The sequence below is a fragment of the Cololabis saira genome, chromosome 6 (genome assembly GCF_033807715.1).
Source record: "Cololabis saira isolate AMF1-May2022 chromosome 6, fColSai1.1, whole genome shotgun sequence".
In the NCBI taxonomy this organism is placed as follows: Eukaryota; Metazoa; Chordata; class Actinopteri; order Beloniformes; family Belonidae; genus Cololabis; species Cololabis saira.
In genome coordinates this window covers 5,533,126-5,560,590 of record NC_084592.1, presented here as the reverse complement: position 1 = coordinate 5,560,590, position 27,465 = coordinate 5,533,126, and the positions used below count along the sequence as shown (strand labels likewise).

Here is a 27,465-nt window from a genome sequence, read left to right as displayed (position 1 = left end):
TGAATCTCAGTTTGCATGCTGACATATCTGTAGAAATTCATTTTTCATGGGTAGTGATCCTTGGGAAATGTCAGTAAAGCTTGTTATGCACACACAAAGGTTATCACAGACCACTAAGGTAAAGACGAATGAGGGAATGTGAGTTTTGTTGTTTGCTTTTTCTGAAGGGGTCACTTTAGAGGACTACAAAGTTCAGTTGAGTAGACAGAAATAATGAACAGGGTACAGAGAACAGGTTAATATGCAAGCCTTCTCTGAACAAGTCGAATCAAAAAGCCACTAATGCATATCCTCGTTCATAAAGTGAGTTAAATCTGTGATTTTAATACCTTTATGATACAACGTAGATCACCAGGGAGCCTTAAAAACATGCAAATCTAAGCATGCATTCAAAACAGTTGTTATGTTGGGAACTGGAGAATGAGACTATACCTGCAATAATTCAACTGATTTTACTGCATTCGCCAATTCCACAGAAAAGCAACGACTGCTGTGTGATTAAAAGCCATTTAAACCCACATTAAAACCCAGAAGTATAATAATAGTGTAAAAAAAAAAAAAAAAAAAAAATGCAAACATTTATATTGGGGAACTCTTTTCTTGCTCACCTGCCGATCACAGTTATGGCTTTCGAGTCAGAAGTGTTCATTATGAGATGTTTGATAGTTCAACCTAACCCAAACCCTAGAGGGGAACGTGATACCTCAATAACCAAAACACTCGCAACACCCCCCCCAGTCACGCGAACAGCGCGCTACGGCAACCCGGGAGGACCAAACACCTCAAAACAGTGCAAGTCAATAAACGCATTTTCCTCATTAATACAGGCTACAATAACATTTTTTTGTTTCGTTTTTTTAAAGAAAACACCGTTTTATACTTTCGTACATAATGACAGTCAACCTGAAACAAAAAGAAAAGGCAACCATGTAGCTTCCCCTCGTATCATAGCAACGGGCGAACCGATGTAAACCAATCACGTCATTGCGAGATGATGACTGACACATTCCTAACCAATCATACATCGTAAAATAGACTAGTCCCGCCCACACCGCGGTGGATTGTGGGTATTGGAGCCCGCAACGACAACAAGTCGCCGTGGTCATTTAGCTGGATGTAACATTAGTTTTCACTATAAATACTTGTTTCCTGCGGAAAAGAAATGGAAAACCTGCATCTGGCTGGAGAGGAGGATGACCTTTACTCTGGATATAACGACTATAATCCGGCATTTGACTCGGAGGTAAATTATCTAGTAGTAGTAGTTATCTCGTAGTTTTCTAAATTAGCAGGCTGGTGTTGGTGCAGTCGGCTAGTAGTAATATCTTTACATTTACTTCGGGTAAACTGTGGAAATAATGACATGTTACATGTGACAAACTTTTAAGGAGTTGGAGAACGATGCGGGCTTCCAGCAAGCGGTTCGGACTAGTCATGGAAGAAGACCTCCGGTAAGCAGTGATATATATATACATACACAGTACTGGAGTTGAGGGGGGTGAGGGGGGATGGCATCCCCCCCTGAAATAAAAACGGTCCAAATCATCCCCCCTGTAAAAACTGCCATCCCCCCTTTCCATCCCTTATGTCATTTCATCAATGAATGGGGTTTTACTGCTATTTCAACATTTAGAGTCATCACCAGAAAAATAACACCAGAAAAATAACTTATTTGACAATTTTCACCTGTTTCAAGTAAATTTTCACTTGAAATAAGTAGAAAAATCTGCCAGTGGGACAAGATTTATCTTCTTATTACAAGCAAAAAAATCTTGTTCCACTGGCAGATTTTTCTACTTATTTCAAGAGAAAATCTACTTGAAACAGGTGAAAATTGTTGTTTTTTCCAGTGATGAGTCTTGTTTTAAGTGTAATGAGATTTTTTTTACTAAAATGAGACATTTTAACTAGAAATAAGACAAATATTCTTGTTAAGATTTTGAATTTTTGCAGTGATCCATTTTACTTATCCTGTGAAGGACAGAGTCATATTGATAAGTTCAGAAAACTGTTTTTTATTGTTGTGTTTTGATGTATTTGATGTAAGCCCAGTGGATATTTCAAGCTTACAGAAGGCTGCATTTAACTGCTGCTATGTCATTCCTGCAGTATTTCTGCAGGTGTTTTGGTCAGTGCTATTATTTGTAATATATTATATATACATATACTTACAACTCGAGTACTGTATGTGTATGTATGTATATATATATATATATATATATATATATATATATATATATATATATATATATATATAATAGTAATTATGTGAAGAGCGACAACAAGCAGGTGTAACATATCTGAAGGCACAGTTTTGCTATTTTTGTTGAAGTTAAAGTTCTGCAATGGATTTTAATTTGCAGACTCTGAGCTTTACTGTCTTTGGGAATTACAGCACACACAGCCCCAACTCACAATATATCTATATTATTATTATATCAAGAGCTGGCTAAAATAAAGAACTGAATTATCGTGTTTGTATTTCTAGGAAGAACTGCTGCCTGTTTCCTCTCATTTCTTCATAATTACTAAAATCAAATGTCTCTTCTGTTATCCAGATGACGGCAAAGTTCCCCGGCACTGCCATTGGAGGGCGACCTTTAGCTTCATCTTATGGAGTAAGCACATTGAGGTTTGATTTTCTTGAATGAAATTAAGTAGAAAAAAAGGGATTTTTAATGAATAAACATCTTAAGGAACACAATAACCAATCGAGCAATGAAAGACACTTAATGATCACAACTGAATGACCAGGTTCTGTATATAAAAATCTTAATATTCTGTTTAATTGCAAGGCTATTCACATTTTTTTTTGTTCAGTAACTATACATGTTGTTTGTAGTCTCGGATCCCTATGGTCTCTTCACAGAGCAGACCCATGACTGGAGCTTTGCAGGTGAGAGAGATTCAGCCTTAAGTACAATATTATGTTGTATGCACGATTTATATAATTTTTTTTTAAACCTTGTATTGTTCTCTTTGTGATGTCAAAAACTGCTTAACTTTGTTACTATCTTTTTTCTGTGGGGGGATTAATTATTTTTTTTCAAAGCAGAAATTTTGACTTTTTATGGAGAGAACATCATAATTTATTTAATTACTAATGACTCTAATATGTTACGTGGTCTGGAAAGCCATTAGTTTGTGGTAGATCGCATGGAAAACTCCTTTTACCAACTTTCTAAACAGAATGCAGTTATATTTAAAGTGACAGGTTTTTTTTCTGCCATGACAGACCATTGTTGAAATTTGGGGAAATTAAGCCAATTCTTGTTGTCTTTTTTTTTTATATGTGACAGGATGGAGCAACCCGACCAATGACTGCTGTCAGAGCAGCAGGTTACACCTCCTCCCTGACTCGTGGTGAGTTTAAGGGAGAATGAAGCTAAAATTGTCTTTACAAGTTACAATATTGGTTTATTCTTAGTATTGATTTGTTTTTTATTGAAATAGAGTTAAAATTATCAGTTTATAGCTGTTAAGATATGGAGATTATACTTTGCTAAGTTGTGGGACAAAGTTAAGAAAAGTCGTAGGGAGCTTAAGACTTATTAGTATTATAATAATTATTATCGTTAATATTTGGCTGTAATATTTAAAAAGTTCAATTTGAGTATTTTATTGCAATATATGTACATATTTATGTGAACAGATAAAAAAAAAATGGAGTGTTCGTATCACAGTAAAACTTGTATTTTCAGGTTCAGCCTTTGATCCTTTGGGCCAGTCCAGGGGCCCGGCACCTCCGCTTGAAGTGAAGAATGAGGACACGTAAGTTGTCCCTCTTTAAATTGATTTGTTAGTTGAATGGGAGTGTACAGCACCTTTTTAACCTTATCTTGGTTCTACAAAAGACTTAACATTGTTTCACAATTAAGATTCATGTGTTTAGGCTGAAAAACCTATATTGTTTAAATGGTTATAACTAATGAGTCTATTATATCTTTTGGGAAAATAGATTAATTGGCTTCCTGTCCCTTTTTACAACTTTTTATATATGTATTTATTACTGAATTGTTTACAGCAGGTGGAGAAAGGATTGTGCTCTCAGTCCAGTCCAGATTTTCACACATTCATACATGATATTTTTCTGTCATGTCCTTTCTTAGACCCGAGGAGAAGATAAAGATCCTGGAGAAGAAAGTAAAGGACCTGATAGAGGAGAGCTGCATGGCACAGAGTGTGGGAAACCTACAGCTGGTCAGATTCTGACTTGTTCTTTAATTAAACATAAAGTGATTGCAAATAACTGGATTTACAGAAAAGGTCATTTGAGCAAGACAATAAATCCAGATCTTTATTGTGGCAGCGCTATTATATTCCATAATTTGGATTGGCTAAAGGGTAAAAATGTATCCTTAGAGAACTTCTTACATTTTCAGATAAGTTCAGCATTACTGTGAAACATCTTGCTTACTTGCTAGAGTTTAAACCTAATATTTGTCAGATGAAAAAACTTTTTATGTTTTTACCATTCCTAAACATCTTTATATTTTGGATACCAAATGTATATATAATGTGTTGGTTAATGTATCTACAGGCCCTTGAAAAAGCCAAAGAGGCAGGAAGGAAGGAGCGAGCACTGGTTCGACAAAGAGAACAGTCTGGCAATGTGGAGCACATCAGTGTAGACCTCACCTTCTCTGTAAGTCAAGCTGCTTTAGGCCAATGATTATCCTTCACTTTCCACTGAAGATAGAATTATGAAAAGGCGTATTTGTTGCATAAAATAGTGGGCCTTTTTATTTGAAAGGCCATTTTTGAACGTCCACTACATTCTTATTGGTTTCTTGGCTAGAGGAAAAGCCATACTAAAACATTATATTAGCGGTAGTTTGTTGAATGTTATTTCTGTATTTCATGTTGCATTTGATTGTAGGGAGAGAGACAGTGGGGAAGGGCAAGGTTTGACTTCAGGGACGGTGGTTAGTGGACTTAACCACTCAGCTTATCCAGGCAGAATTTACTGAGATCACATTAATGTTTTCCTTTTTTTTTCCTCTGAATCGCTTTTGTTCTTTAGTGTCTGTTTTTCTTGTTCTTTTGTTTATGTATATTACATGCTTTTTTTCATTATCAGGTTTTGCTTAACCTTGCAAACCAGTATGCGAACAATGAAATGTACACAGAAGCCCTGAACACCTACCAGGTCATTGTGAAGAACAAGATGTTCAGTAATGCAGGTGAGCAGAGGACTTGACTTCCTGTGCACCTGAGATATGTTTACGCGGTGGAAGCTGACTGGCAGCTTCTACGAATATACTGCTCAAAACTCACTCCAATTGGCAGACCAGGAATTAACTGTGTTTAACTTAAAGATAAAACCAGAGATTCTTCTCCATATTCTGCTCTAACACACGTTTCCTCCAGGCCGTCTGAAAATCAACATGGCCAACATTTACTTCAAACAAAAGAACTACCCTAAAGCCATCAAGTTCTACCGCATGGCACTGGATCAGATTTCCAATGCCCACAAGGAGATAAGGATCAAAATCATGCAAAATATTGGCGTGGTCTTCGTCCGCTTGGGCCAGTATTCTGATGCCATCACATCCTTCGAGCACATCATGAGTGACAGTCCCAACATCAGGACAGGCTTCAACCTTATCCTGTGCTACTACGCCATTGGTGACAGAGAGAGGATGAAGAAGACCTTTCAGAAGCTCATCTCGGTTCCTCTGGGCATTGATGATGAAGACAAGTATATTCCATCTACTGTGAGTTATATTAATGTTTATGTGTCTATAAACATACATGAACGTGTAGACAACATCCTATTAATGTATTCTGACCTTCACACGGTGTAATTGACTTGATATTTTTGAAATTCAGTGCCCTTGGAGCATTTGTCAGTCAAGTCAACTGTAGATTACAGAGCCATGACTTTGGTTGTGGATGGTTTTCAGTCTTTGTTCAATTCAATGTCAATTAAATTCAATTTTATTTATATAGTGTCTATTACAACAGAAGTTGTCTCTAGGATCTTTCCAGAGACCCAGAACATAAACCCCCGAGCAATTATTACATAAACATAACATAAACAGTTGCAGGTAAAAACTCCCCTAGTGGGAGGAAAACCTTAAGTCAAAGTTCATTCCTATTCTCTTCTGCTATAATTACCTACTTCAGCTACTAGCTCATTATTTTCAGACTCAAAAATACATTTCCTGTCTGATATGAAGCCTTTTGCCATTTAAAGAAAAAAAAAAAAGTGGTCAGCTTAATTTCTTACCACAGCATGCAACCTAAATGATACTGATGCAAATGATGCAATTGGGTTATGTGGATCAGTTGTTCTCATTTACGTGTTAAGTTGGTTCGCATTCATATTTTCAGAATATGATATCCAAAATTTGAATGCAACTACCAAAAAAAAAAACCTATATGCCAATGTGGAAAAATGGCAATGTAATCAAGCCTCAAAGCTATTTATTCTACATATTCTTGCACTTAGATGGATGCCTGTATGTGTTCATGCACGTGTCTCTTTTGCAACCAGCAAAGTTGACATTTTTCCTGATGTGAGTAAAGCACCTAATAAGGTACTCTAACTTGGAGTTAAAAAAAAACAAACTACAATCATAATTATCTATATATTTAGAGAAAAAAATGCACATCTGGACCCAAACCATACTCTTCTGTTTGCAGTAGTCTCTGCAGAATAGTTTGGAACTGATATTCTGCTGCTCTGATGCATCACAGTGTCATTTTTATAGCACGTTTTATCTTGAACTAAATATCCATAAAGTTACGGCTACAAAGCGGCCTTTCATCCTCATCCCATGATGATAATTGTAGAATCTCTGCTATTCTTAATAAAACATGACTCCTTTGGGACATCATTTTGGAAGCTCTGACTGTATTTTGTTTCTTTCTGTAGAGATTTTGTTATTAATCCCCAAAAAACGCATTTAGTTTTCATTGGAGGTCATGTTTTAAGAGGAGTAAAGCTATCTTTATTTGAAACCTGGCTTTGTGAAGTGACAGGCTGAGCGATAGTCTTGACTTGCTATATTTTATTTGCACCTTGTTAATACAATTGAACTAAAACATGGAAAAAAAATATCTAAAGAAGGGAATGATTTATATTTTGACCTAACAATTTTTTTTTCTTTAAAATTTTTGTTTTTATCTTTGTTAAATTTTGTGTTTCTCTGCATTTACAGTCTAACCGTAAACCAGAATGGTGACCATTAGCTGCGGTAGAGTAAAAATAGGGTAATTAAGAGGAAGTTGGTGCCTATGAGATTTTTCTGTTGTGCCTCCCATTCAGAAACTTTTAATTTGATGAAAAAAATCTTCTCACCAGACAGTGAGACAAGTAAAATCCCAACGACACCAATGTTGATGTTAGAAGAAGTAACAAAGTAAAGTTTATGAGCCAGATAAATGATCCATCCTCTACCTTCTGGACTGAAACCCTTCCTTTTGATCCTTTCAGGACGACACCAGCACAAATATGGTTATTGAGGCCATCAAGAATGACAAGCTTCATCAGATGGAAAGAGATATGTAAGAAACAAAAAACACTTTGAAACATGAGTAACGTCTTGCCTTATTCACTTAGACATTCTGTTCACACCCAGACAGTGCAAAAAGTCTTCTGCCTTTTTTTAAATCTGGTAGGTGTTGTCAGTTTCTGTATTCATGCGCTGCTTTCCATTGTGGTGTTCCGTTGGTAGAAAAGCCCTGGCTGAGAAGTTCATCATGACTGCAGCCAAACTCATCGCCCCGGCCATCGAGACTTCTTTTGCTAGCGGATTTGACTGGTTTGTGACTGCTATGCTTTTTTCATCTGAACACCTCAGCCCAAACAGCTCTCATAGAAAGACATTTGCACCATATGTTAAAGGAAAAGCTTCTTCCCCCAGTGTCTATCAGAGAAAGAAATCTTGGTTGAAAGTTGAAATTTGAATGTTGAAAATCTGCTACAAACCAAAATGCTGTTTGAATAGGACCCTTTAGGACTGATCCATTTAGTGTTTTTACAGGCCATCAGATGACAGAGTATGTTGCATAAAGACTAAACACCTGTTGCTGTTTTTAAGGTGCGTGGACATGGTGAAGAGTTCTCAGTATGTTGAACTTGCCAACGATCTGGAGATCAACAAAGCCATCACCTACCTAAGGCAGAAGGACTTTAATCAGGTGAGCACATGTGTGTATATGTGTCAGGGCAAATTCAATTGAATCCAATTCAATTTTATTTATATAGCGTCTAATACAACAAAAGTTGTCTCTAGACGCTTTCCAGAGACCCAGAACATAAACCCCCGAGCAATTATTATATAAACAATGGCAGGTAAAAACTCCCATAGTGGGAGAAAAACCTTAAGCCAAACAGTGGCAAGAAAAACTCCCCTTTAGGAAGGAAGAAACCTTGACCAGGACCAGGATCATAAGGGGGGAACCTCCTGCCGAGGGCCAGACTGGGGGGTCAGGGACGTTAACAGCACAGCAGGAAGGTGGAAGCAGCAACGGGATGACCAGGGGTGGGGACCGCAGGCCAGCATGCAGCTCCCGAAGCTCCGGCCCAATCAGCAAGTCCCAGGTTGTGGTGCAGGGTCGGGGAAAGGTTGAGAAGGGGCAGGGCCAAATCCCACTTAGTTAAACAACATAGTTCAAGTTCAAGAGGTGTATTGTCACGTACACAGCAGTAACACAGGGTTATACTGAGCAAAGAAAAACTTGTGACAAGTGATGCGTTTACTAATAATACTCCAAGCAAATATTAACAGAAAGCTATAAGAATAGACAAAATAGAATTCTCTCAGTTTTTCCGAGGCATCAAGTCTCAAAGATGCTACGCAGAGTGGGGAGCTTTCAGCCAGTGACGTGCTCAGCTGTTTTCACACACAGTGACGACAGCAGTGACGACCCGAAGGGCTTTTAGAGGAAGGTGAAGCAAAAAGGTTGTCCTTCAGTCATCTTATTTTAATACCAAATGTTATTGTTATTGTATTGGAACATGGATTTAGAGCTCACCAAAGTTGCTGTCAACACACACTGAGCCCCAAGCTGGATCTGATTTATGTTTGCCGTTTAGGCAAGGGAGATTCATTTGCATATATAAGTGTAAAAGTTGTATTTCCCTTTAAACACCTTAAACCTTTTCTATGTTGTTTTTAAATAGTTCTTTTTGTTTCTGTTCCTTTTACAATGTTGTTATTCTTTAAAGCTGCAACCAATGCCTCTTTATATGTCACTTTTTTTCCCTTTTAAGGCTACAGCACCTCTAACATTTTCCCTTCTCATTGCTCTCCATCTTCTCGTGTTTTGTTTTGTTTTATTTCCTTCCATCTGCATGCAAAAGGTTGAGGTATGTGTTACTTGTTTTCATGATCACCTTAAGTTATTTATCTATCACTGTGCAAGCAAAAAAAAAAAGTGTAATCAAGTGGTTGAAACCAAAAAACAGAACTGCAAGGACAGTTATCCTCAAGAGGAAGTTGGTCTTTAACAATAATAAACACTTAACTCTGAAGAAGGTTCAGGTCCATCAACGGATCTGCTCTGTGCAGTTACAGTGCTGCAAACCCCGTTTCTGGAAAGTTGAGTTTGAGTTTTCTAAAATTCAACAAAAACCTGAATCTGTAATTACCGATAGTTAGTTTTAATCTCCTTAACAAATGTATAAAGGGAATGATTTTTATTGTCTGTAATGACCAGTTCCATTGTATTTGATGCCCAAAACATGGCATTTGGGAATAAAAAGTAAGTGTAAAAACATAAACTATTGATTCCCCTAATCTTTATATTAAATAAAATTGTATTTTAATGTAATGTTTTGATGAGTAGGTATTTCATAAATACTAAAATGGAATAAAAAATGAAATCTTAAAAATTGGCCTTTCTATACAAACTGAGGATACCAGTGAAGGGAAATCAGTTTAAAGCGAGTTTGGGTCAATCCTTTCACTTTACACAGAAATCCTGAAAATGGCTTTTTCTCTGAGTAATGCACATTTTTAGTATTTTTTTTAATTCACTTCTGATATGCTGATTTGAACTATGCAAAATCAGGATTAATGTTGTTTTTGCATATCTTGATATTTGCCAATATGCAGAATATTTACAGGAGTCATGGCAGTAAATCATAATGAAGAGAGGTATATTTTCTGCATATTATGAGTTGTTTAAAAGGTAGAGTTATTACTGTAACTGTAGAGTTATTCAGTTACACTGCACCTGAGGAAAACCAGCAAAGAGTGTTTTCTTCAGTGTATTATGTTTGGGTGATCAGGCGGTGGAAACCTTGAAGACGTTTGAGAAGAAGGAGAGCAGAGTGAAGAGCGCTGCAGCCACCAACCTCTCTTTTCTCTATTTTCTGGTAAGAGTCTCTTAACTACTCAACAAAAATGGACCATGAGAGAACATACATACTAACACCAATTATATTTTCTGTTATGAACACTCATTTGAAGTTGTCCCAGATATTTACAACTCATTCAGTTGGGTTAGGGTTAGGGTTAGTTGCATATATAACCAGGGCTGGACTGGGACAAAAAATCGGCCCGGGCATTTTGAGCCTAGACCGGCCCACCAGCTATTGATGGAAAGAAAATGAAGCCTATGCGGAATGGCCGGGGGGGCCCTCGCGCGTGAGCGTAGCGAGCGCGCGCGAAATTTTTTGGGTTTTTCGGGTCGGATCGGGTGTCTATATGCGCAATTTTAACTCTCCAATTAGCAAAATACTGGATACCTTCCCCTGCCTCATCATCATTTGGCTTGCCTCGACGCGGGGCCCCACGGCTGCTTGAGACCCGGTTGGATCGGTGATTTTTGTAACAAATTTATCAAACGAGCCTTTCAGAGAGGCATTAAACTCTTCCATTTTCTTTAGTTTTTTTTCTTTTTTCATCCCCTGATGGAAATTTCCTGATTCTGTCTCGTTCTCTCGACATTGTGTGACAGTTTGTTCCAACTCCACCCGTCTGGATCAGAGCAGCTTGTGTCTGCGCTTGGTCTGACGCAGTTGTACTGAACAACAGACACGCGCATCATTGCACATATATTTATTGATATGCACAGACTAGTACACATTTAGGTCTGTAATGGAACGTGACTGTTGATATTTATAAGGAAAAAAACGAAAAAAAAAACGAAAAAACGAAAAAAAAAAATTGAAAAAAAAAACAAAAAAAAAAACGCCCATAGCGCGAGGCCCCTTGGGGCGCGAGGCCCCTTGGGGCGCGAGGCCCCTTGGCCTTGGGGCGCGAGGCCCCTTGGGGCGGCCCTGACTTCAGCCCATAACCAATCGGCCAGTGGTACCAGTTGTTGTCAGGTAAAAAACAAAATCAAATGGGCCGATGGGCCTGCCCGGGCCAAAAAAAAAAAAATCGGCCGGCCCAAAATCGTGCCGGCCGATGGTGATTTTGGGCCGGGCCGGGCAAAAAAAAAAAAAAAAATTTTTTTTTTTTTTTTTTTTTTTTTTCTTTGGGCCGGCCCGGCCCAAAATCACCATCGGCCCACCGGGCAAATGCCCGGTATGCCCGATGGCCAGTCCACCCCTGTATATAACTAAAAAGTGTACCCCGCTCTCTGTATTTCCCCTCCATTCTGTAATCTGTTACAGGAGAAAGACTACGACCAGGCTGACAGATACGCTGACCTGGCCATGACTGCTGACCGTTATAACCCTGCCGCACTGATCAACAAGGGCAACACGCTGTTTGTCAAGCAGGAGTACGAAAAAGCAGCAGAATTCTACAAAGAAGCACTGAGGAACGATTCCTCCTGCACCGAAGCGCTTTATAACCTCGGTAACGCCGGCTTTTACCATAAAGTATTACTCACAGTAGAGAAGTGATTACATGGAAGATAATTCATAGTGCAGTAACACTGACACAAAGTGCCTGTGCAAGAACCATTGGGTTTTACACATAATCTTTCATCTACAAGCACTTGGTTTGAATAAAATATTTGTGTTTGAACATCAGCTTGGTTCAGGTCGGACTCTGGCCTCGTCTGAGACGGATGTGCTCGTTCGTTCGTTCGTTTTTATTTATTTCGAACATGTATATAAAAAAAAAAACAAGAAAAAAAGATAAGAGAAACAAATACAGGTGGGCATTCCACCACATAAAGAAAAAAAAAAAAACACATCAAAAAACATATTTCAGTTACATGTTCGAAAAGGAGTGGGAGGAAGTATAAACTTATTTAATCCCACCGCCTTTCCACAACTAAACATAAATGATATGCCTGTATTTAAGTTTTATACTATACACTAATTTGTATAAATAAATATATATCATTTTTACAAAAATAACCTGTTTAATACCAAATGTAAGCTCTATCATAAATATAATATAACTATGATATAAATAAAACTATGATATAAATATAATACGTATATCTATACAAACATACAAAGACAGCATGATAAAGTACCAGAACACACACAGCTGGTGATCTTTAAACACACTTCACTCTTCACTTTTATACCTCAAATAAACTATGTCTTTATATTTCTTCTTAAATTGTTTTATGTTTGTTCATTCTTTTAACTCCAAATTCAAATCATTCCACAGTTTGATTCCACAAACTGATACACAAAAACTTCTTTTTGTTGTACACACAAATAAAGATTTGAAGTTTAGGTTTCCCCTTAAATTATAACCCCCTTCCCTCCCAATAAATAATTTCTGAATGTTATCCGGTGGCGAATGATTTTTTGCTTTAAACATTACTTGTGCAGATTGAAATGCCACTAAATCCATGAGTTTTAGTACTTTAGACTGTAAGAATAGTGAGTTAGTGTGATCTCGATATCCAGGCTTATGAATGTATCATATTGCTCTCTTTTGAAGTATGAGTAATGAATGTAACCAGGTTGTGTCAACCAGAGCAGTGCAGACCAGAGGCCACTTTATATTTTTGTGCTTTTTTTCATGCCATTAAGTGTAAATCATGTGGCTAAGGTGAATAATGATGCAGTTTTTAATCAATAAATGATAAGATTAAGCGCTTAAAGCTACTATGTCCATGCTTTACTCATAGGCTACTTACTTAAGATTACACCCCTGGTTGTAAGGTCCTTACCATAGAGCCAAAGCTGATTTACAAGATGTTTCTTCCTTTAACTTGTTTCAGGCCTGACCTACAAGGGACTGAAGCGCTTGGAGGAAGCCCTGGACTGTTTCCTGAAACTTCATGCAATTCTGAGGAACAGTGCTCAGGTCATGTACCAGCTAGCTGACCTGTATCCTGTTTAGATAACTGTGCACATGTGTAATTTTTTCTATTTCTCACATGGATAAAATAACTTCAAATAAGTTAATTTAAAGTTGCATCTCTTTTTGGCATCATGATCTTTTGATCCTTGACACGTCAATCTTAGCTACGAGCAGTTAGAGAATCTTCCACAGGCCATCGAATGGCTGATGCAGGTCATCAGTGTGACTCCCACTGACCCTCACGTACTGGCCAAACTGGGGAAGCTGCATGATGACGAGGGAGACAAGTCCCAGGCTTTCCAGTATTACTGTGAGGTATGAGAAGAGAAGGAATATTTGTTGTTTTTTTCTATGTATACGTTAAACGATACCATGCAGCCTTTTCATCCCGGTCAACTAAGTGCTCTGAGGTTGTTGCTGTTCAGTCCTTCAGGTACTTCCCCTCCAACATTGATGTGATCATGTGGCTCGGGGCTTACTACATCGAGACACAGTTCTGTGAGAAGGCCATCCAGTACTTTGAAAGAGCCACACTTATACAGTAAGTTACCAATATTTACATTCATTTGAAATATTGTGCCATGAGAAGTAAAACTCAAAACTGGCCAGTGTGAAATCGCCAGGTCTGGTCCATGACATGATACATGACTTTGTATTATGCCCAGTACTGAAGTTGAGGGGGGATGAGGGGGGATTAGGGGGGATGGCAACCCCCCTGAAATAAAAACGGTCAAAATCATCCCCCCTGTAAAACTGCCATCCCCCCTTTCCATCCCTTATGTCATTTCATCAATGAATGTGGTTTTACTGCTATTTCAACATTTAGAGTCATCACCAGAAAAATAACACCAGAAAAATAACTTATTTGACAATTTTCACCTGTTTCAAGTAAATTTTCACTTGAAATAAGTAGAAAAATCTGCCAGTGGGACAAGATTTATCTTCTTATTACAAGCAAAAAAATCTTGTTCCACTGGCAGATTTTTCTACTTATTTCAAGTGAAAATCTACTTGAAACAGGTGAAAATTGTTGTTTTTTCCAGTGATGAGTCTTGTTTTAAGTGTAATGAGATTTTTTTTTATACTAAAATTAGACTAATATTCTTGTTAAGATTTTGAGTTTTTGCAGTGATCCATGTTACTTATCCTGTGAAGGACAGAGTCATATTGATAAGTTCAGAAAACTGTTTTTTATTGTTGTGTTTTGATGTATTTGATGTAAGCCTAGTGGATATTTAAAGCTTACAGAAGGCTGCATTTAACTGCTGCTATGTCATTCCTGCAGTATTTCTGCATCTGTTTTGGTCAGGGCTATTATTTGTAATATATTATATTATTTGTAATCAGCACAAATTATCTGTCCCCATATGATAAAATCCACCATCCCCCCCTGATTTTTTTTTTTTACAACTCGAGTACTGATTATGCCTCTATAAAATACCCATCCTTCCATCCATCCATCTGTTATCTATGCCAGCTTAGTCCAATTCAGGGTGGTGGGGATCTGCAGGAGTCTGTACCAGCTCTCCTCGGGGGAAAGGCAGGGATCCAGTCGGGACTGGTCACCAGCCCATCGCAGGGCCACATACAGACAACCAACCAAACACACTCCTATGGGCAATTTAGAAATTTAGGCTGGTGTTTTTGAACTCCAAGAGGAAATCTGCGTACCCAGATAACCACCAAACCACCATAATGGTCCTCTCTAAAATATCCAGGAAATGTTTAAATATTTCTTCTTTGTTTAAGAAGTCCCACCGTTTTCTTGAAGGAAGCAAACGTCTAAGCTTTTTCTCGGTTCAGAACACACATCAGCATAACGTCAGAGTTTTTTTTTAAACCTTGATCTGGGGATTGATTAACCGCAGTTAGGTTTTAGTAATGTGAGGGAAAGCAGGCAACTGTTAGTTAGTGTTGTATTAACTAACAGGATGAACACAACTAGTTTCATCTGTGGCTGTGCAGCTGAGTGCGTGTGCATTGCTCGAGGAAAAGGGATGAAACCTTTAAAGGAGGAGGGGAAGCCGCTGTAGGAAGCTTTGTATTCATGTTCTGGTGGTAAAATGTGGACTGTGCCATTTATGGTGAATTTGCATTCAAATCTATCATCCAGTGTAATGTTCTTGAAGATCACAACGCATGCAAGCATTCCCCGTTTGAATTCCCCTCTTTCTACAAGTCAGATGTGCTGCCACTGAAAAACCTTTCAGGACGGGTGTGGTGGCAGTGGCTTGGCGTTTGCATTTCCCTAACCTCAAATGTCCTGCAGCCTGATTCCTGAGAATGACAACTTGTTTACTCCACGATTCAGCAATTTAGAAGGTTTACCTCACATGATTAGGGGAAGAAAAATAACAATAAAGATAATAACACTTCAGCTCCCTGCTGCTTTCCTTTGCTCTCTCCCTGCAACTTATGCAGCTAGTTTTGTTGCATTTATTTTCCAGTCAATTTCATTTTCAATTGTATTATTATAGCGTCTATTACAATATAAGTTCTCTGTAGGATCTTTCCAGAGACCCAGAACATGACCCCCGAGCAATTATTACATAAACAATGGCATGTAAAATACAGGAACCTGGCTCTCTTAAACCCAAATAGAATAGAATCCTAATTAATATTGTTTCAAACGTATTTGACAGTCTTCATAAAAACAGTTAAATATATGCTTGATTTATAACAAACTAAAACATTTGCTTATAGAGCCATGTTGTTCTGAATATTGTGTTTTATATTGTGTACATGAGATCATCTGATACGTGTTTTTCTGTGGGTAATGCCTGGTATTAAAAATTTTGTCTAGCTGTAATATAACCCCTGTATTTTCTATTTTTATCTTAGTAAAGAGACTAAAAATGAATATTGATATTGACATTGAAAATTTGATAAAACCGGACAAGGGTTGTCTAAGACTTTAGCACGGTGTTGTAATCCTATAAACGCCGGTACGGATACTGACTGGATGCTGCTGTCTCTTTCTTTCTCAGACCAACACAGGTGAAGTGGCGACTAATAGTGGCAAGCTGTTACAGACGAAGTGGTGAGAGTGAATCATATTTTATTTTACTCTGACATATAAACAATATTAATTCACTAAGTGAACTGGAACGGTTTGGTGAAGGTTTTGTCTTCATGTTTTTATTTTGTTGTTTTTTTTTCAGGAAACTACCAGAAGGCTCTGGAAACGTATAAACACATCCACCACAAGTTTCCTGAAAATGCGGAATGTAATCTATCTTATTTGCTAAATATTTTTCAGCAGAACTCTTGAACAAGAGCAGGTGACAAGTGAAAGTGTGTAAATGTTTGTGTTGAGGTTTGCGTTTCCTGGTGAGGCTCTCCACTGACATGGGTCTGAGCGAGGTCCAGGAGTACGCCACCAAGCTGAAGAAGGTAGAGAAGATGAAGGAGATCCGAGAGCAGGTACTCGTTTCGTCTGCAACATATTTACCTTTACTTTTCAAATGGTGTGGAAATGACAGTTTTCTAGATTTAGGCCCTGTCCCAATACTATCACTACCCCTAGTTTTCATCCCTACCCCTAAATTTTGCGCCAACGCAGAGCCTACGCCGTAGGCTCTGCATCGATTTAACGCGGACCCATAAATCAGCTCCGGAGCCGGCAGGCAGAAATCTTGAAATTTTCAGAGCAAATTTCTTAACAGGCGTAGCTACAACTTTTAGATTTCATCTATTAAACCAACATTTATCTTCCTAAATGATTTATTTCAGCCAGCGGTAATTCTCAACAGAGCTGCAGGTTTCTCCCCCGGGACGACGGCGCAGGGCGATCACGTCTGTTCGTGACTTGCTGCTGCTGCTGCTCCGAGCCGGCGGCTCTTCTCATCTCCGAAAACATCGGGTCAAATGTCTTAACAGGCGTTATTTGGATAAACTGAGCCCAGGTTGGGGATCTTAACGGTTACTTTTACGCCTGAAAAAATATTAAAACTTAATAAAGTGGCATATTAACAGCGCTACAGCTGAAATTAAAACAGCTTTTGGCTCTCAGCTTCCTGATTTTAGGGGTGGTGCTGAAAGTAGGAGTAGTGGGAGTATTGGGACAGGCCCCTGGGAAGATTTCAAGTGCCCTAAAATCTGTCACTTCTTTTTTAGGGGTAGTGAAAGAAAGTAGGGGTAGTAAAAGAAAGTAGGGCTAGTGAAAGAAAGAAGGGGGAGTATTGGGATTGGGCCAAAGAGTACTGACGTCAACATTGCATGTCTTTGAGAAATGGTATTGCAGTTAGCTGAAGGGCACTGATTCAACTTCAAAAGAAAACAAAGTAAAAAAAGCAAAAACAGCACAGTTCACCAACATAAATAGAGATAGACTTAGACTCAACTTTATTGAGCCCTTTGGGTTGATTCTGTCTGGGAATTCAGTCTCCAGCAGCGTGTACAAGATTCAGCACAGAGGGTAAAAAAGAAAATAAAAGTAAAAAAAAACCACAGATTTGATAACACATGTCTTGATGAGGTGGATAGTGGCTGTTAGTCTGTTAGTCCTGCACTTGGGAAGGGCCAGTCTCTCACTGGACACGCTCCTGTGGTTGCTGATGTGTGCAGGGCGTGGTTGGCTCTGTCCATAATATCCAGCAGTTTGTTCAGTGTCCTTGTCGCTGCAAACCGTCCCCAGAGGATCCAGCCGATCACAGCCGGCTCGCCTGATCGGTTAATCCGGTCTGGATGTGTCCTCTGATGTGCTGTCCACCGCCATGTCCTCATCGTGCTGGTTGATCAGCACATCCCAGTCTGTGGTTAAAGCAGTCTCTCAGGGCACTTTCCATCTCAGGGGCCACGTCCTGATGGAGCGAGCTGTTATAGGCTGCATTTGGACCCAGTGGCTGTAAATGAAGGAATGAAATCTGGAGGAAAAATACAACCTTTTTTGTATCACCACTTGGAAAATTTGACAATGACCCTCCCTTTTATCTGAAATGATTACATATGTATTTATAACAAACCACTGTAGTGTATATTATTCATCCGTTATCTATATCAGCCTATTCCTATTTAGGGGGCACAGGGATCAGTGCTATGACAACAAAGACATTAATTAATTTTTCATGTTTATTCCTCTCTGATTCTCCATGAAATGGACTGTGTTGACAGGACACCAGATGTTAAACAGCTGCTTAACACCTGGATGTTATTAATGTGGAGTCCTTTAAGAATGCGCTAGTGTTTACAGGCTTGTTCACAGACCTGATCCTGAGGCGGCTTTGCTTTTTCCATGTCATCTAAAAACATCGAAACAGCTAAGATAAGTTAGTGGGTTGAATATAACCAGCGAGGGCGGTTAGTGGCTTAATCTCTGATAATAAAGCCAAAGTGTCTTAGTTATTTAAATTTAGGATGAATAGTCATTTGCCACCGAGCATGACTTGAGACTTCAGTCTGTGTCTCTACAGTGTTTACCCACAAAGCCTGGTTGAATATTTTAAATACACTCAATATAACCTAATGTTAAGTTCTATGCCGTTTTGCATTATTCATCTTAAAGCATCTGTTTGTCGATGTTAAACTTTATGAAAAGTTTAGATAAAACTGGAAGATACTGATGCAGCAAACCGTTGCAGGATAGTTTTTCTGCATCTCCCTTTGAGCTACAAAAACCTTTTTCTTTTTTTTTTTCAACTGCAAACATACAGTAACTGCTCAGTAAAAACCCTTACAAGTCATCTTTTAGTGGACATTCCCAGGAAAAACTGATCATACTTGTGATTTAGTATCTATTTTCATCTGAGTAAATGCTGCACAGGATTATAATGTAAAAAAAACCTTAAATATAGCATGATTTGGTCAACCCTGGTCCTGCGGTAATATCTCAGTCAGCAACAGATCTGGAGGAGGAGCTTGTTAAATGCTACCAGATGGTCTTAAATCAGACGGTTGGACGGTAAAAACGGTCTGATAGAGACAGACGGATAAACAGGTTGACTCTTTGATATCTGAAATTCTGATGAAATAAACCAGCTGATCCGACTGATGGCCTGTGTAGTTTATGAAAAGAGTTTAACTCAATGATCAAAACTAAAGTTCATTAAATGAGCATTCTGACAAATTTTGTTCTTTTAAAATTGATTCATTATTCATATGAATTCCTACAGTACTTCATGTCTTTTTAATGTTTGTTTCTCTTATTATTTACTCCTTATGGGTCGTAGCTTTGTTTTTAGCCATTTTATTATAAACAAAGTGTAAACTTGTATTGATGTCATTTACAGTTTTATTTAGTTTTCACATTAGAAATCCAAGATATATACAGTAGTTGTAACGTATGTAAAGAAGACTAAAATCACAGACGGTGAAGTACAGAAAGACAAAGACAGAAGACAGTGGTGTGTGTGTGTGCGTGAGAATTGACACTTCAGAGCTGAAAAGACACATAAAACACTAATGTATTTTTTTAATGGAAATGTAACCTTTATATCTCAATAATTTTCTCTTTTGTCTCTTCTTGTTCTGGCAGAGAGTGAAGTCGGGGCGTGAGGGCAGTGCGAGAGGACGCAGAGAAGGCAGGGAGGGCAGCGCAGGTTAGTCTCTCAATCACAAAGGTCTTGAATGTAAAAGACATCATCCGACACATAAAACAGTTACCGCTCCACTTTTCCAACGATGCTGGTGACGTTACATCCTTACAGTCTGTTTTAGTCTCAACTGTGTTGAGGAGACTGTGAGCAGAATTGAGTGCAGAAGCTCGAACAGGCAAGTGGTGGTGACAGACGCAGGCCCGCTTTCCAACAAGATGCCTCTTAATGTTAAAGATTTATAGACGCTACAGTCAGAAACTTAACATTATATTCACAATTATTTTAGTTTTTGTGTTTAATAACTTTATGATCTCAGAACAGGTTATATCTATGGATACACTACTTTAATTTTCTTTTCAGTGGCCGTCATAGTTTCTCAGATTTGGTTTCGGTCTGCATCTTCACCACAAGATGCCACTAAAGCCCACTCACTCTCTGGACCTCTTTAATGAGACATTAAAACTAGTGAATGACATCAAGGGATTATAGTTGGAGGAAAAAAAGCTCTAAACATGCCTAATGAGCAGAGGTTAGTTTTTTTACAAACTCAGATATTCAACATTTTAAACCTTCAGATTCTTTTTTTGGATGAGGATCTGGTAAACATTGGTGCTTTTTCTTTTCTAGAATCAAACCTGCATCTCAGTACCATTACGTTATCACATCTTTGTAATCTTCCTCCTCACATGTTTATTTTTTGCGAGTCACACTACTTTCTCTCCTGTATTTGTTCGTGCGCGCTGCAGGACGTGTTTCCACACCCGTCCTCACGTCTCCTATGAAGTCCAGCATTATCGGTACATTCCTTTCACCATACAGAGTATTTGAATGTGTGTGTGTGAGATTTTTGCAGGATACTGTGTAAAAAGAGGTCAAACTTCCATGCATTTTAGCGCCCCTTCACTACCGATCCACAACAAACATACACTGGCTCAGATGCTGGAAAATTGGCCCATCAACAAATTTCAAATGCAGTCCAGACAAACGTGAGGGTTGCCAGCCGCTGTAACAATGCCCAGCTTTTTTTCCCTCCACTTTCCAGCTGTATCTAGTGGTCTCCTGCAGTGTTAGTTATATAAGTACCAGTCACCTGTTGATGTGCATGCTGCTGCTCCCCGCCGACACTTCCATTATTCATCTGTGTCCTGATTAGGGATGGGCGATATGGACTAAAAAATGTATCACGATAATTTCTGGCATTTATCCCGATAACGATAAAAAAAATACCAATACAAAAACGCCATCAACGGGAATTTATCCTTTCTTTCTTTCTTTCTTTCTTTCTTTCTTTCTTTCTTTCTTTCTTTCTTTCTTTCTTTCTTTCTTTCTTTCTTTCTTTCTTTCTTTCTTTCTTTCTTTCTTTCTTTCTTTCTTTCTTTCTTTCTTTCTTTCTTTCTTTCTTTCTTTCTTTCTTTCTTTCTTTCTTTCTTTCTTTCTTTCTTTCTTTCTTTCTTTCTTTCTTTCTTTCTTTCTTTCTTTCTTTCTTTCGGCTCACATATTTCTTTCTTTCTTTCTGGCTCACATATTTCTTTCTTTCTTTCTGGCTCACATATTTCTTTCTTTCTTTCTTTCTGGCTCACATATTTCTTTCTTTCTTTCTTTCTGGCTCACATATTTCTTTCTTTCTTTCTTTCTGGCTCACATATTTCTTTCTTTCTTTCTTTCTGGCTCACATATTTCTTTCTTTCTTTCTGGCTCACATATTTCTTTCTTTCTTTCTTTCTGGCTCACATATTTCTTTCTTTCTTTCTGGCTCACATATTTCTTTCTTTCTTTCTGGCTCACATATTTCTTTCTTTCTTTCTGGCTCACATATTTCTTTCTTTCTGGCTCACATATTTCTTTCTTTCTTTCTGGCTCACATATTTCTTTCTTTCTTTCTTTCTGGCTCACATATTTCTTTCTTTCTGGCTCACATATTTCTTTCTTTCTTTCTGGCTCACATATTTCTTTCTTTCTTTCTGGCTCACATATTTCTTTCTTTCTTTCTTTTTAGGCTCATTTATTTCTTTCTTTCTTTCTTTCTGGCTCATTTCCTTCCTTCCTTCCTTCCTCATATATTTCTTTCTTTCTTTCTTTCTTTCTTTTTAGGCTCATTTCTTTCTTTCTTTCTTTCAGGCTCATATATTTCTTTCTTTCTTTCTTTCTGGCTCATTCCCTTCCTTCCTTCCTTCCTTCCTTCCTTCCTTCCTTCCTTCCTTCCTTCCTTCCTTCCTTCCTTCCTTCCTTTACGTACGTTGTGCGTGGATTTAACACAGAACCATGAATCAGCTTTACACAAAAACGTCATCAACGGAAATTTATCATTTTTACCGCGAGATGACAAATTCTTACCGTAGGGAATTTTTTTGACGGTAAATCGTGAACGGTAAAATATCGCCCATCCCTAGTCCTGATAGATTAGAGTAGAAAACTTCTCCTGACTGGATGGTTTGGTAGTGACAGACCGTGTAACTGTTTCTGTTAAAACAAAGCACTTCATAGAGTTTGTTCATACAGTCTTACATGTTTGTTAGCATTAAAGTTTAACTACACTCCTGCTTTGTTTCTTATTTTCTCACGGCGCACCAGATGTCAAACCAGGTGAGAGAATGGCGGTTTTTACACGCAGACCACTTGGTTCTCGTCAGCCTTCACTACATGTAGCAGAGCTCTTTCTTTGTTTTGCTTAAATGCAGTCATTTTCTTCTCTTTTATCTTATCTTCCTGTCTTCCTGCACCTCTGCTTCGTTGGCATCTGTCTTCCTCTGTATTCTCGTTCTGCCTCTGCTCCGCTGCCCAGTGTCTCAGCCTGAACCCAAACAGTTGAGTCCACATTTGGACTCCGGGAGAGGTATGTAAAGCTGTGACCCAAATATAACAATCTGAAGCTCGTAGGTTGTATGTGGAGGTTTGCTGGGGCTAGCTTGTTTCATCATTCCTCTTAACATCTTAAAAAGTATTGTTTTATGATAAATGATGAAGAGTGTAAAAGTGTAAAAACGAGAAAAATGATATCTTTAACAGTAACTGATTGATGCATTTGAAACTGGTACAGCAGAAGAGAGTAACTTTACACAGATTTACCAAAAGATGTAAATATAACGTTCTGATTAAAACATTTGAACCTGGCCCAGAAATTCTCTGGCAGACAGTTGAGCCCGAAGACTGTGAGCAGTGTTTGCTCCAAGTAATCTGGTGGAGAGAGGGAGGTGTTAGGAAAGTTCTTTCAGATATCTGAGAAAACCTCTAGTGTACCTGAGAATTTTCCATCTTTTTGGGGACGTCTGCATACTTTCAGTTTGGTGTAGTCGAGAAAAGCTGTGGATGCCTCCAGCTCAAGCATTTGAGTGGAAAAACTTGTGTTGCAGTTTGCTTTATCACGTAAAAAAAATGTTCTGGGATCTGGATCTGGTAAAAACCACTGATGCTGAATTTTTTATATCAGGTATTCACATATTTGTGGGTTTTTTTCTTTTACATACTAATTTTCAAACTGAGTCGAGGGTGGGTTTACTCCTCTTTCTACATTTTCAAGGTTTTATTCAACCCTTTTTTTTCAATTACCTTTTTAAAGTTATTATGAAAGCAGGAGAGAGTTGCAGAAGCCAGACAGGTATATCATCTTAGTTGCTTTTATCTTCTAGTTGTATTTTATATAAAGAAATGCCACTTAGACTGTCCAAGAAAAAGGGGAAATTAGGAAAAAAATGCAGCAGAGGTTTCAGTTTACTGGCAGTTTGTGAGGCCCTGTGCAAGATATTTGGGCGAAGTTGGAATATCAGACCTCCTTCCTGTTTTTCAGTTTTTAGCTGTTCTTCTTTTCAGTTTCCCTGGAAACCTGGCAGGCACATGTTGGTTCTGCAGCACGAAATCCCGTCTGTCCTTCAGTTCACTCGGCCTCTCTATTTGCTCGTCATCTGAGTCTGGAACATATGTTTTCCAGCATATTATTGTATAGTGTGTAGCGTAACAGGTAAGACTGAAATAACTGGGACCCGAGTCAGTGCCGTTACTCAATGCCTTGCCAAAGGGCTTTTAAAGTCTTGCATCCTACTACTAATATACAAAATAATGATAATAACCCAGACTTGTCAAGAAGTTTGAAGAAAATACTCAGATAGATTTGTCTGGACCTATTGTGTGTGTGTGTTGTTTTTTTTGTCTTTTTTTAATTGTATAACTTATTTGGAGTAAGAGTGGTGCACAAAACTCTTCCCCCTGCACCTGGCCAAAAACAAATCAATAAATCTGAGCTTTATTGGAGTACTCAGAGCCAGAGGAGGAATAAACCATCTTAAAAAAATGATAGCTCATGTGAAAAAAATGATGTACAGCATGATGCTGCACTTTGCTGTGTCAAAACGGCACAATTCAAACAGGTTTAAATTAATGCGGTGTGTGTGATGTTGAGGTAATGTGGAAAACACAAAGATTGGACACCACTTTCCTTTCAACAATATGAGTTGCAGCTTGTTACCTGTCAGGTTTCACATCAACTGTTCAAACAGACCATGGAAACTGTCTGCAGGCTTGTGAATGTATGAAAGTGCTGCTCAGTCGCTTAGTCCCGACAGGAATGATTTGCTTCAAAATTATTAGTTTGTTTTTTTTGTTTTGTTTTTTTTGCTTGGAACGTAAAAGTTTCTCTGGCAGGAGGTCCCCCCTTATGATCCAGGTCCTGGTCCAGGTTTCTTCCCCCCTTAAGGAGAGTTTTTCTTGCCACTGTTTGGTTTAAGGTTTTTACCTGCCATTGTTTATGTTTATGTAATAATTGCTCAGGGGTTTATGTTCTGGTCTCTGGAAAGATCCTAGAGACAACTTCTGTTGTAATAGACCAGGGGTCGGCAACCCGCGGCTCTAGAGCCGCATGCGGCTCTTTAGCGCTGCCCTAGTGGCTCTTGGAGCTTTTTTTAAAGATGTTTGACCTTTTTTTTTTTTTTTTTTCCCTTTTTTTCTTCTTTTTTTTCTTTTTTTTCTTTTTCTTCTTTTTTTCTCTTTTTTTCTTCCTTTTTCCTTTTTAATCTCGACATTTTGACTTTTTTTCTCGACATTTTGACTTTTTTTCTCTGCATTTCAACTTTTTTCTCGACATTTCAACTTTTTTCTCAACATTTCGACTTTTTTCTCAAGATTGTACTTCAACATTAATCTTGACATTTCAACTTTTTTCTCGACATTTCGCCTTTCGCCATTTGCATTCATTCTTAGGTTTATACAAGACTTCATTTTTTGCGGCTCCAGACATATTTGTTTTTTTTGTTTTTCCAATATGGCTCTTTCAACATTTTGGGTTGCCGACCCCTGTAGTAGACGTTATATAAATAAAATTGAAAATATGTTAGGATTCTAAAGCATGATTTAAAAACTGCAAATTAATATTCATTTTCAAGTTAAGTCTGATTTATTTATAAGGCACATTTAAAAACAACCAACGTTCACCAAAGTACTTTACAGCAAAATATCAACAACATTAAAATCGATGCTCATTAAAACACACTGAAGTAAATTAAATATGTACCAGATGTGAATTTTCAGCTGGACTTCAAGGCTAACCAGAATAGATGAGTCTCGAATGAAGCAGCAGATTTGTGTCTGATCTGCTCCGGAGAACGGGGCCAGTGACTGAAAAAACCTCTGTCACCTCTGATTTATAGTGGAGCTCTGAGAACATCAAGTACCGTCCGGCTGGGACACCTCAGCTCTCTAGCAGCAGTAAAAACATGGATAAGATCCAGTAAATATGGGGATGCCAATCCATCTAAAACCTCAAAAACACTCAGTAAACTCTTAAATTCCATTCTAAAACAGACAGGTGGCCGGTGGAGTGATGCCCGTACTGGAGTATTGTGCTCATATTTTCTGGTTCTCGTTAAGAGCTGGCAGCTGCGTTTTATGCCAACTGCAGCCTGACGAGGAGATGAGTAGAAAGTCAGCTAAACCTGGTCAACCTGAGGAACACTTTCAACACCTGTTAGTTAACGATTCAGCTTATGTGCTTGCAAATGTGTTTATGCAGACAGCAGCAGCAGCACCAAAGGAGAGCGTTTGAGCGCCAAGATGAGGTCACTTCCTGGTTCCAACGAGCCCTACGAAGCCAGCAGCCCAAAAGAGCTTGGTAAGGACACCATGTGTTGGTGCACCCTCCCACTGGGGTTCATTATGATTCCCTGGCCAGCCAACTGCTGTTTTTTTGTTGTTATCTTGAAGCTTTTTTTGCCTTTACGATGTGTAGATCCCTCCCTGTGTAGTGAAGCTACATTTTATTTGACAATGATAAGATAAAAGGTACTGATAATAAATGTTAGACGCTCTATAAATAGGTCCCGTTTGTTAATGCAGTTTTAACTTGGCTTTTAAAAAAAAAAGTGAAGCAAAACCTAACTTACTACACTCCCCCTACAACTAAAATCCCACTCATAAGGCGCACAGAGCTGCTCAACCTACCAAAAGACAGATTTTAGTTTCTATTTCTTTTCAAACGAGTCCAGATTTGGCCATCGATTCATTTTAATTTCTCCAAATAACAGCAGCTGAAAGAACAATGGAGAACACATTTTATCTTTGTTTGCAGACAAGTTTTCTAAGATTCAGAATTTAGGTTCAGCACAATTATTCAGTTTAATATTAAATGTATGACATAATAATACAAAAACATATTCAATTAAATGTGCAAATGTATGTGGGCTACTCAGATTCCACTATGGCTCCACTTTCAGCGGGTGTTAGTAACCTCTTCATGGTGTATACCTGTACTTTACTCCTAGCTGCCCCTCTAATGTTATGTAACCTGTCCACTCTAAAGTGTGTTTGTCTTGTGCATAGACGTGTCTTATGTGGACCCACTGGGGCCGCAGATGGAGAGACCGAAGACGGGTGCCAGGAAGCGGGTGGAGGATGATGACTTTGCAGATGAAGAGCTTGGAGACGACCTGTTACCAGAGTAGACCCATCACCCTTCTGCCGTCACTGTAAAACCTTCCTCTGCAGTTTTAGTGAAGCAGGAGCACCAAGCTAAACCACACACAACTGGAACATGGACCTTCAGCTCATCTTTTGGTAAACGGTGATGGTCCCAGGTGCCACAGACTGGTCATATTTGTCACACATCTGAGTAGCTTTGTGAAACATACATCAGCCCACACCAGCTTCACATAACTTTCCAGAGAAGAAATGATATCTTGATCCATGGGATGAATGTGCACCAGTCCACCTGTAGCTTGTTACCGTTTAATCTGGCATTGTTTAAACCGTTTAGTTCAGAGCAGATCTGACATCCACCACAATAGGATCAAATATTTATTGTAAATGTTTAATGTCAATGTCTGATAAGTTGTGTGAAAGGCAACAACTTTCTGGAGATATTGATTTGTACAGTTTCCGTGTGTGAGCCTTGAATCCTTCTGGAGCATGTCAACAGTTCAGTTCAGTTCAGACAATTCAGCTCCTGTAAATGAGCAGAAGAATGTATCTGCCTTTATTTATCTCCTTTGTTAGTCTCTTTATTGTCAATAATACAAATAAATATGACATATTTGTTTATTAAACTGATTCCTTTCTTGTTGAGCACAGTAGTTTTAAACTGTTGCAGGATACTGTTAAACTAAGACAAAAAAAAATTGGAAATTACGAGATTAAAGTCGTAACATTACGAGAATAAAGTCGTAACATTACGAGAATAAAGTCGTAACATTACGAGAATAAAGTCGTAACATTACGACGAGAATAAAGTCGTAATTTATGATAATAAAGTCGTAATATTACAAGAATAAAGT

General features: G+C 38.4%; 2 protein-coding genes across 3 annotated transcripts in view; one reads left to right on the top strand and one right to left on the bottom strand.

Annotated features, from left to right (window-relative positions):
- The window catches only part of cryl1 (crystallin, lambda 1), a 34,319-nt gene extending 33,582 nt beyond the window's left edge, over positions 1-737 (bottom strand). The window contains exon 1 of the mRNA XM_061724349.1: positions 609-737. Coding sequence (XP_061580333.1) covers positions 609-649 — 41 coding nt within the window. The 5' untranslated portion in view covers positions 650-737. The remainder of the gene's footprint in view (positions 1-608) is intronic.
- Positions 738-1,109: 372 nt separating this feature from the next.
- On the top strand, positions 1,110-27,243 carry ift88 (intraflagellar transport 88 homolog). 2 transcript variants are annotated; one of them, XM_061723079.1, is made up of 24 exons: positions 1,110-1,243; positions 1,389-1,451; positions 2,559-2,618; positions 2,843-2,896; positions 3,300-3,363; positions 3,702-3,771; positions 4,110-4,200; positions 4,541-4,645; positions 5,081-5,183; positions 5,371-5,717; positions 7,442-7,512; positions 7,683-7,769; positions 8,049-8,148; positions 10,244-10,330; positions 11,576-11,762; positions 13,096-13,204; positions 13,343-13,493; positions 13,604-13,719; positions 16,166-16,218; positions 16,340-16,405; positions 16,495-16,601; positions 19,651-19,714; positions 25,710-25,808; positions 26,516-27,243. In XM_061723079.1, the coding sequence occupies exons 1-24, from the start codon at positions 1,163-1,165 to the stop codon at positions 26,635-26,637; spliced, it is 2,457 nt and encodes an 818-aa protein (XP_061579063.1). In that variant the 5' UTR covers positions 1,110-1,162; the 3' UTR covers positions 26,638-27,243. The 2 variants fall into 2 exon arrangements, 1 of the variants encoding a protein (XP_061579063.1); XR_009782784.1 differs by lacking the exon at positions 19,651-19,714 and having other exon boundaries at positions 26,516-26,648.
- Positions 27,244-27,465: the final 222 nt, after the last annotated feature.

Bases quoted from the DNA above. Each gene is read 5' to 3' on its own strand.
- ift88 (XM_061723079.1), top strand. From the start codon at position 1,163: ATGGAAAACCTGCATCTGGCTGGAGAGGAGGATGACCTTTACTCTGGA. The intron at 2,897-3,299 runs GTGAGAGAGATT...TATATGTGACAG, and splicing joins CCATGACTGGAGCTTTGCAG to GATGGAGCAACCCGACCAAT. The intron at 8,149-10,243 runs GTGAGCACATGT...TTGGGTGATCAG, and splicing joins GGCAGAAGGACTTTAATCAG to GCGGTGGAAACCTTGAAGAC.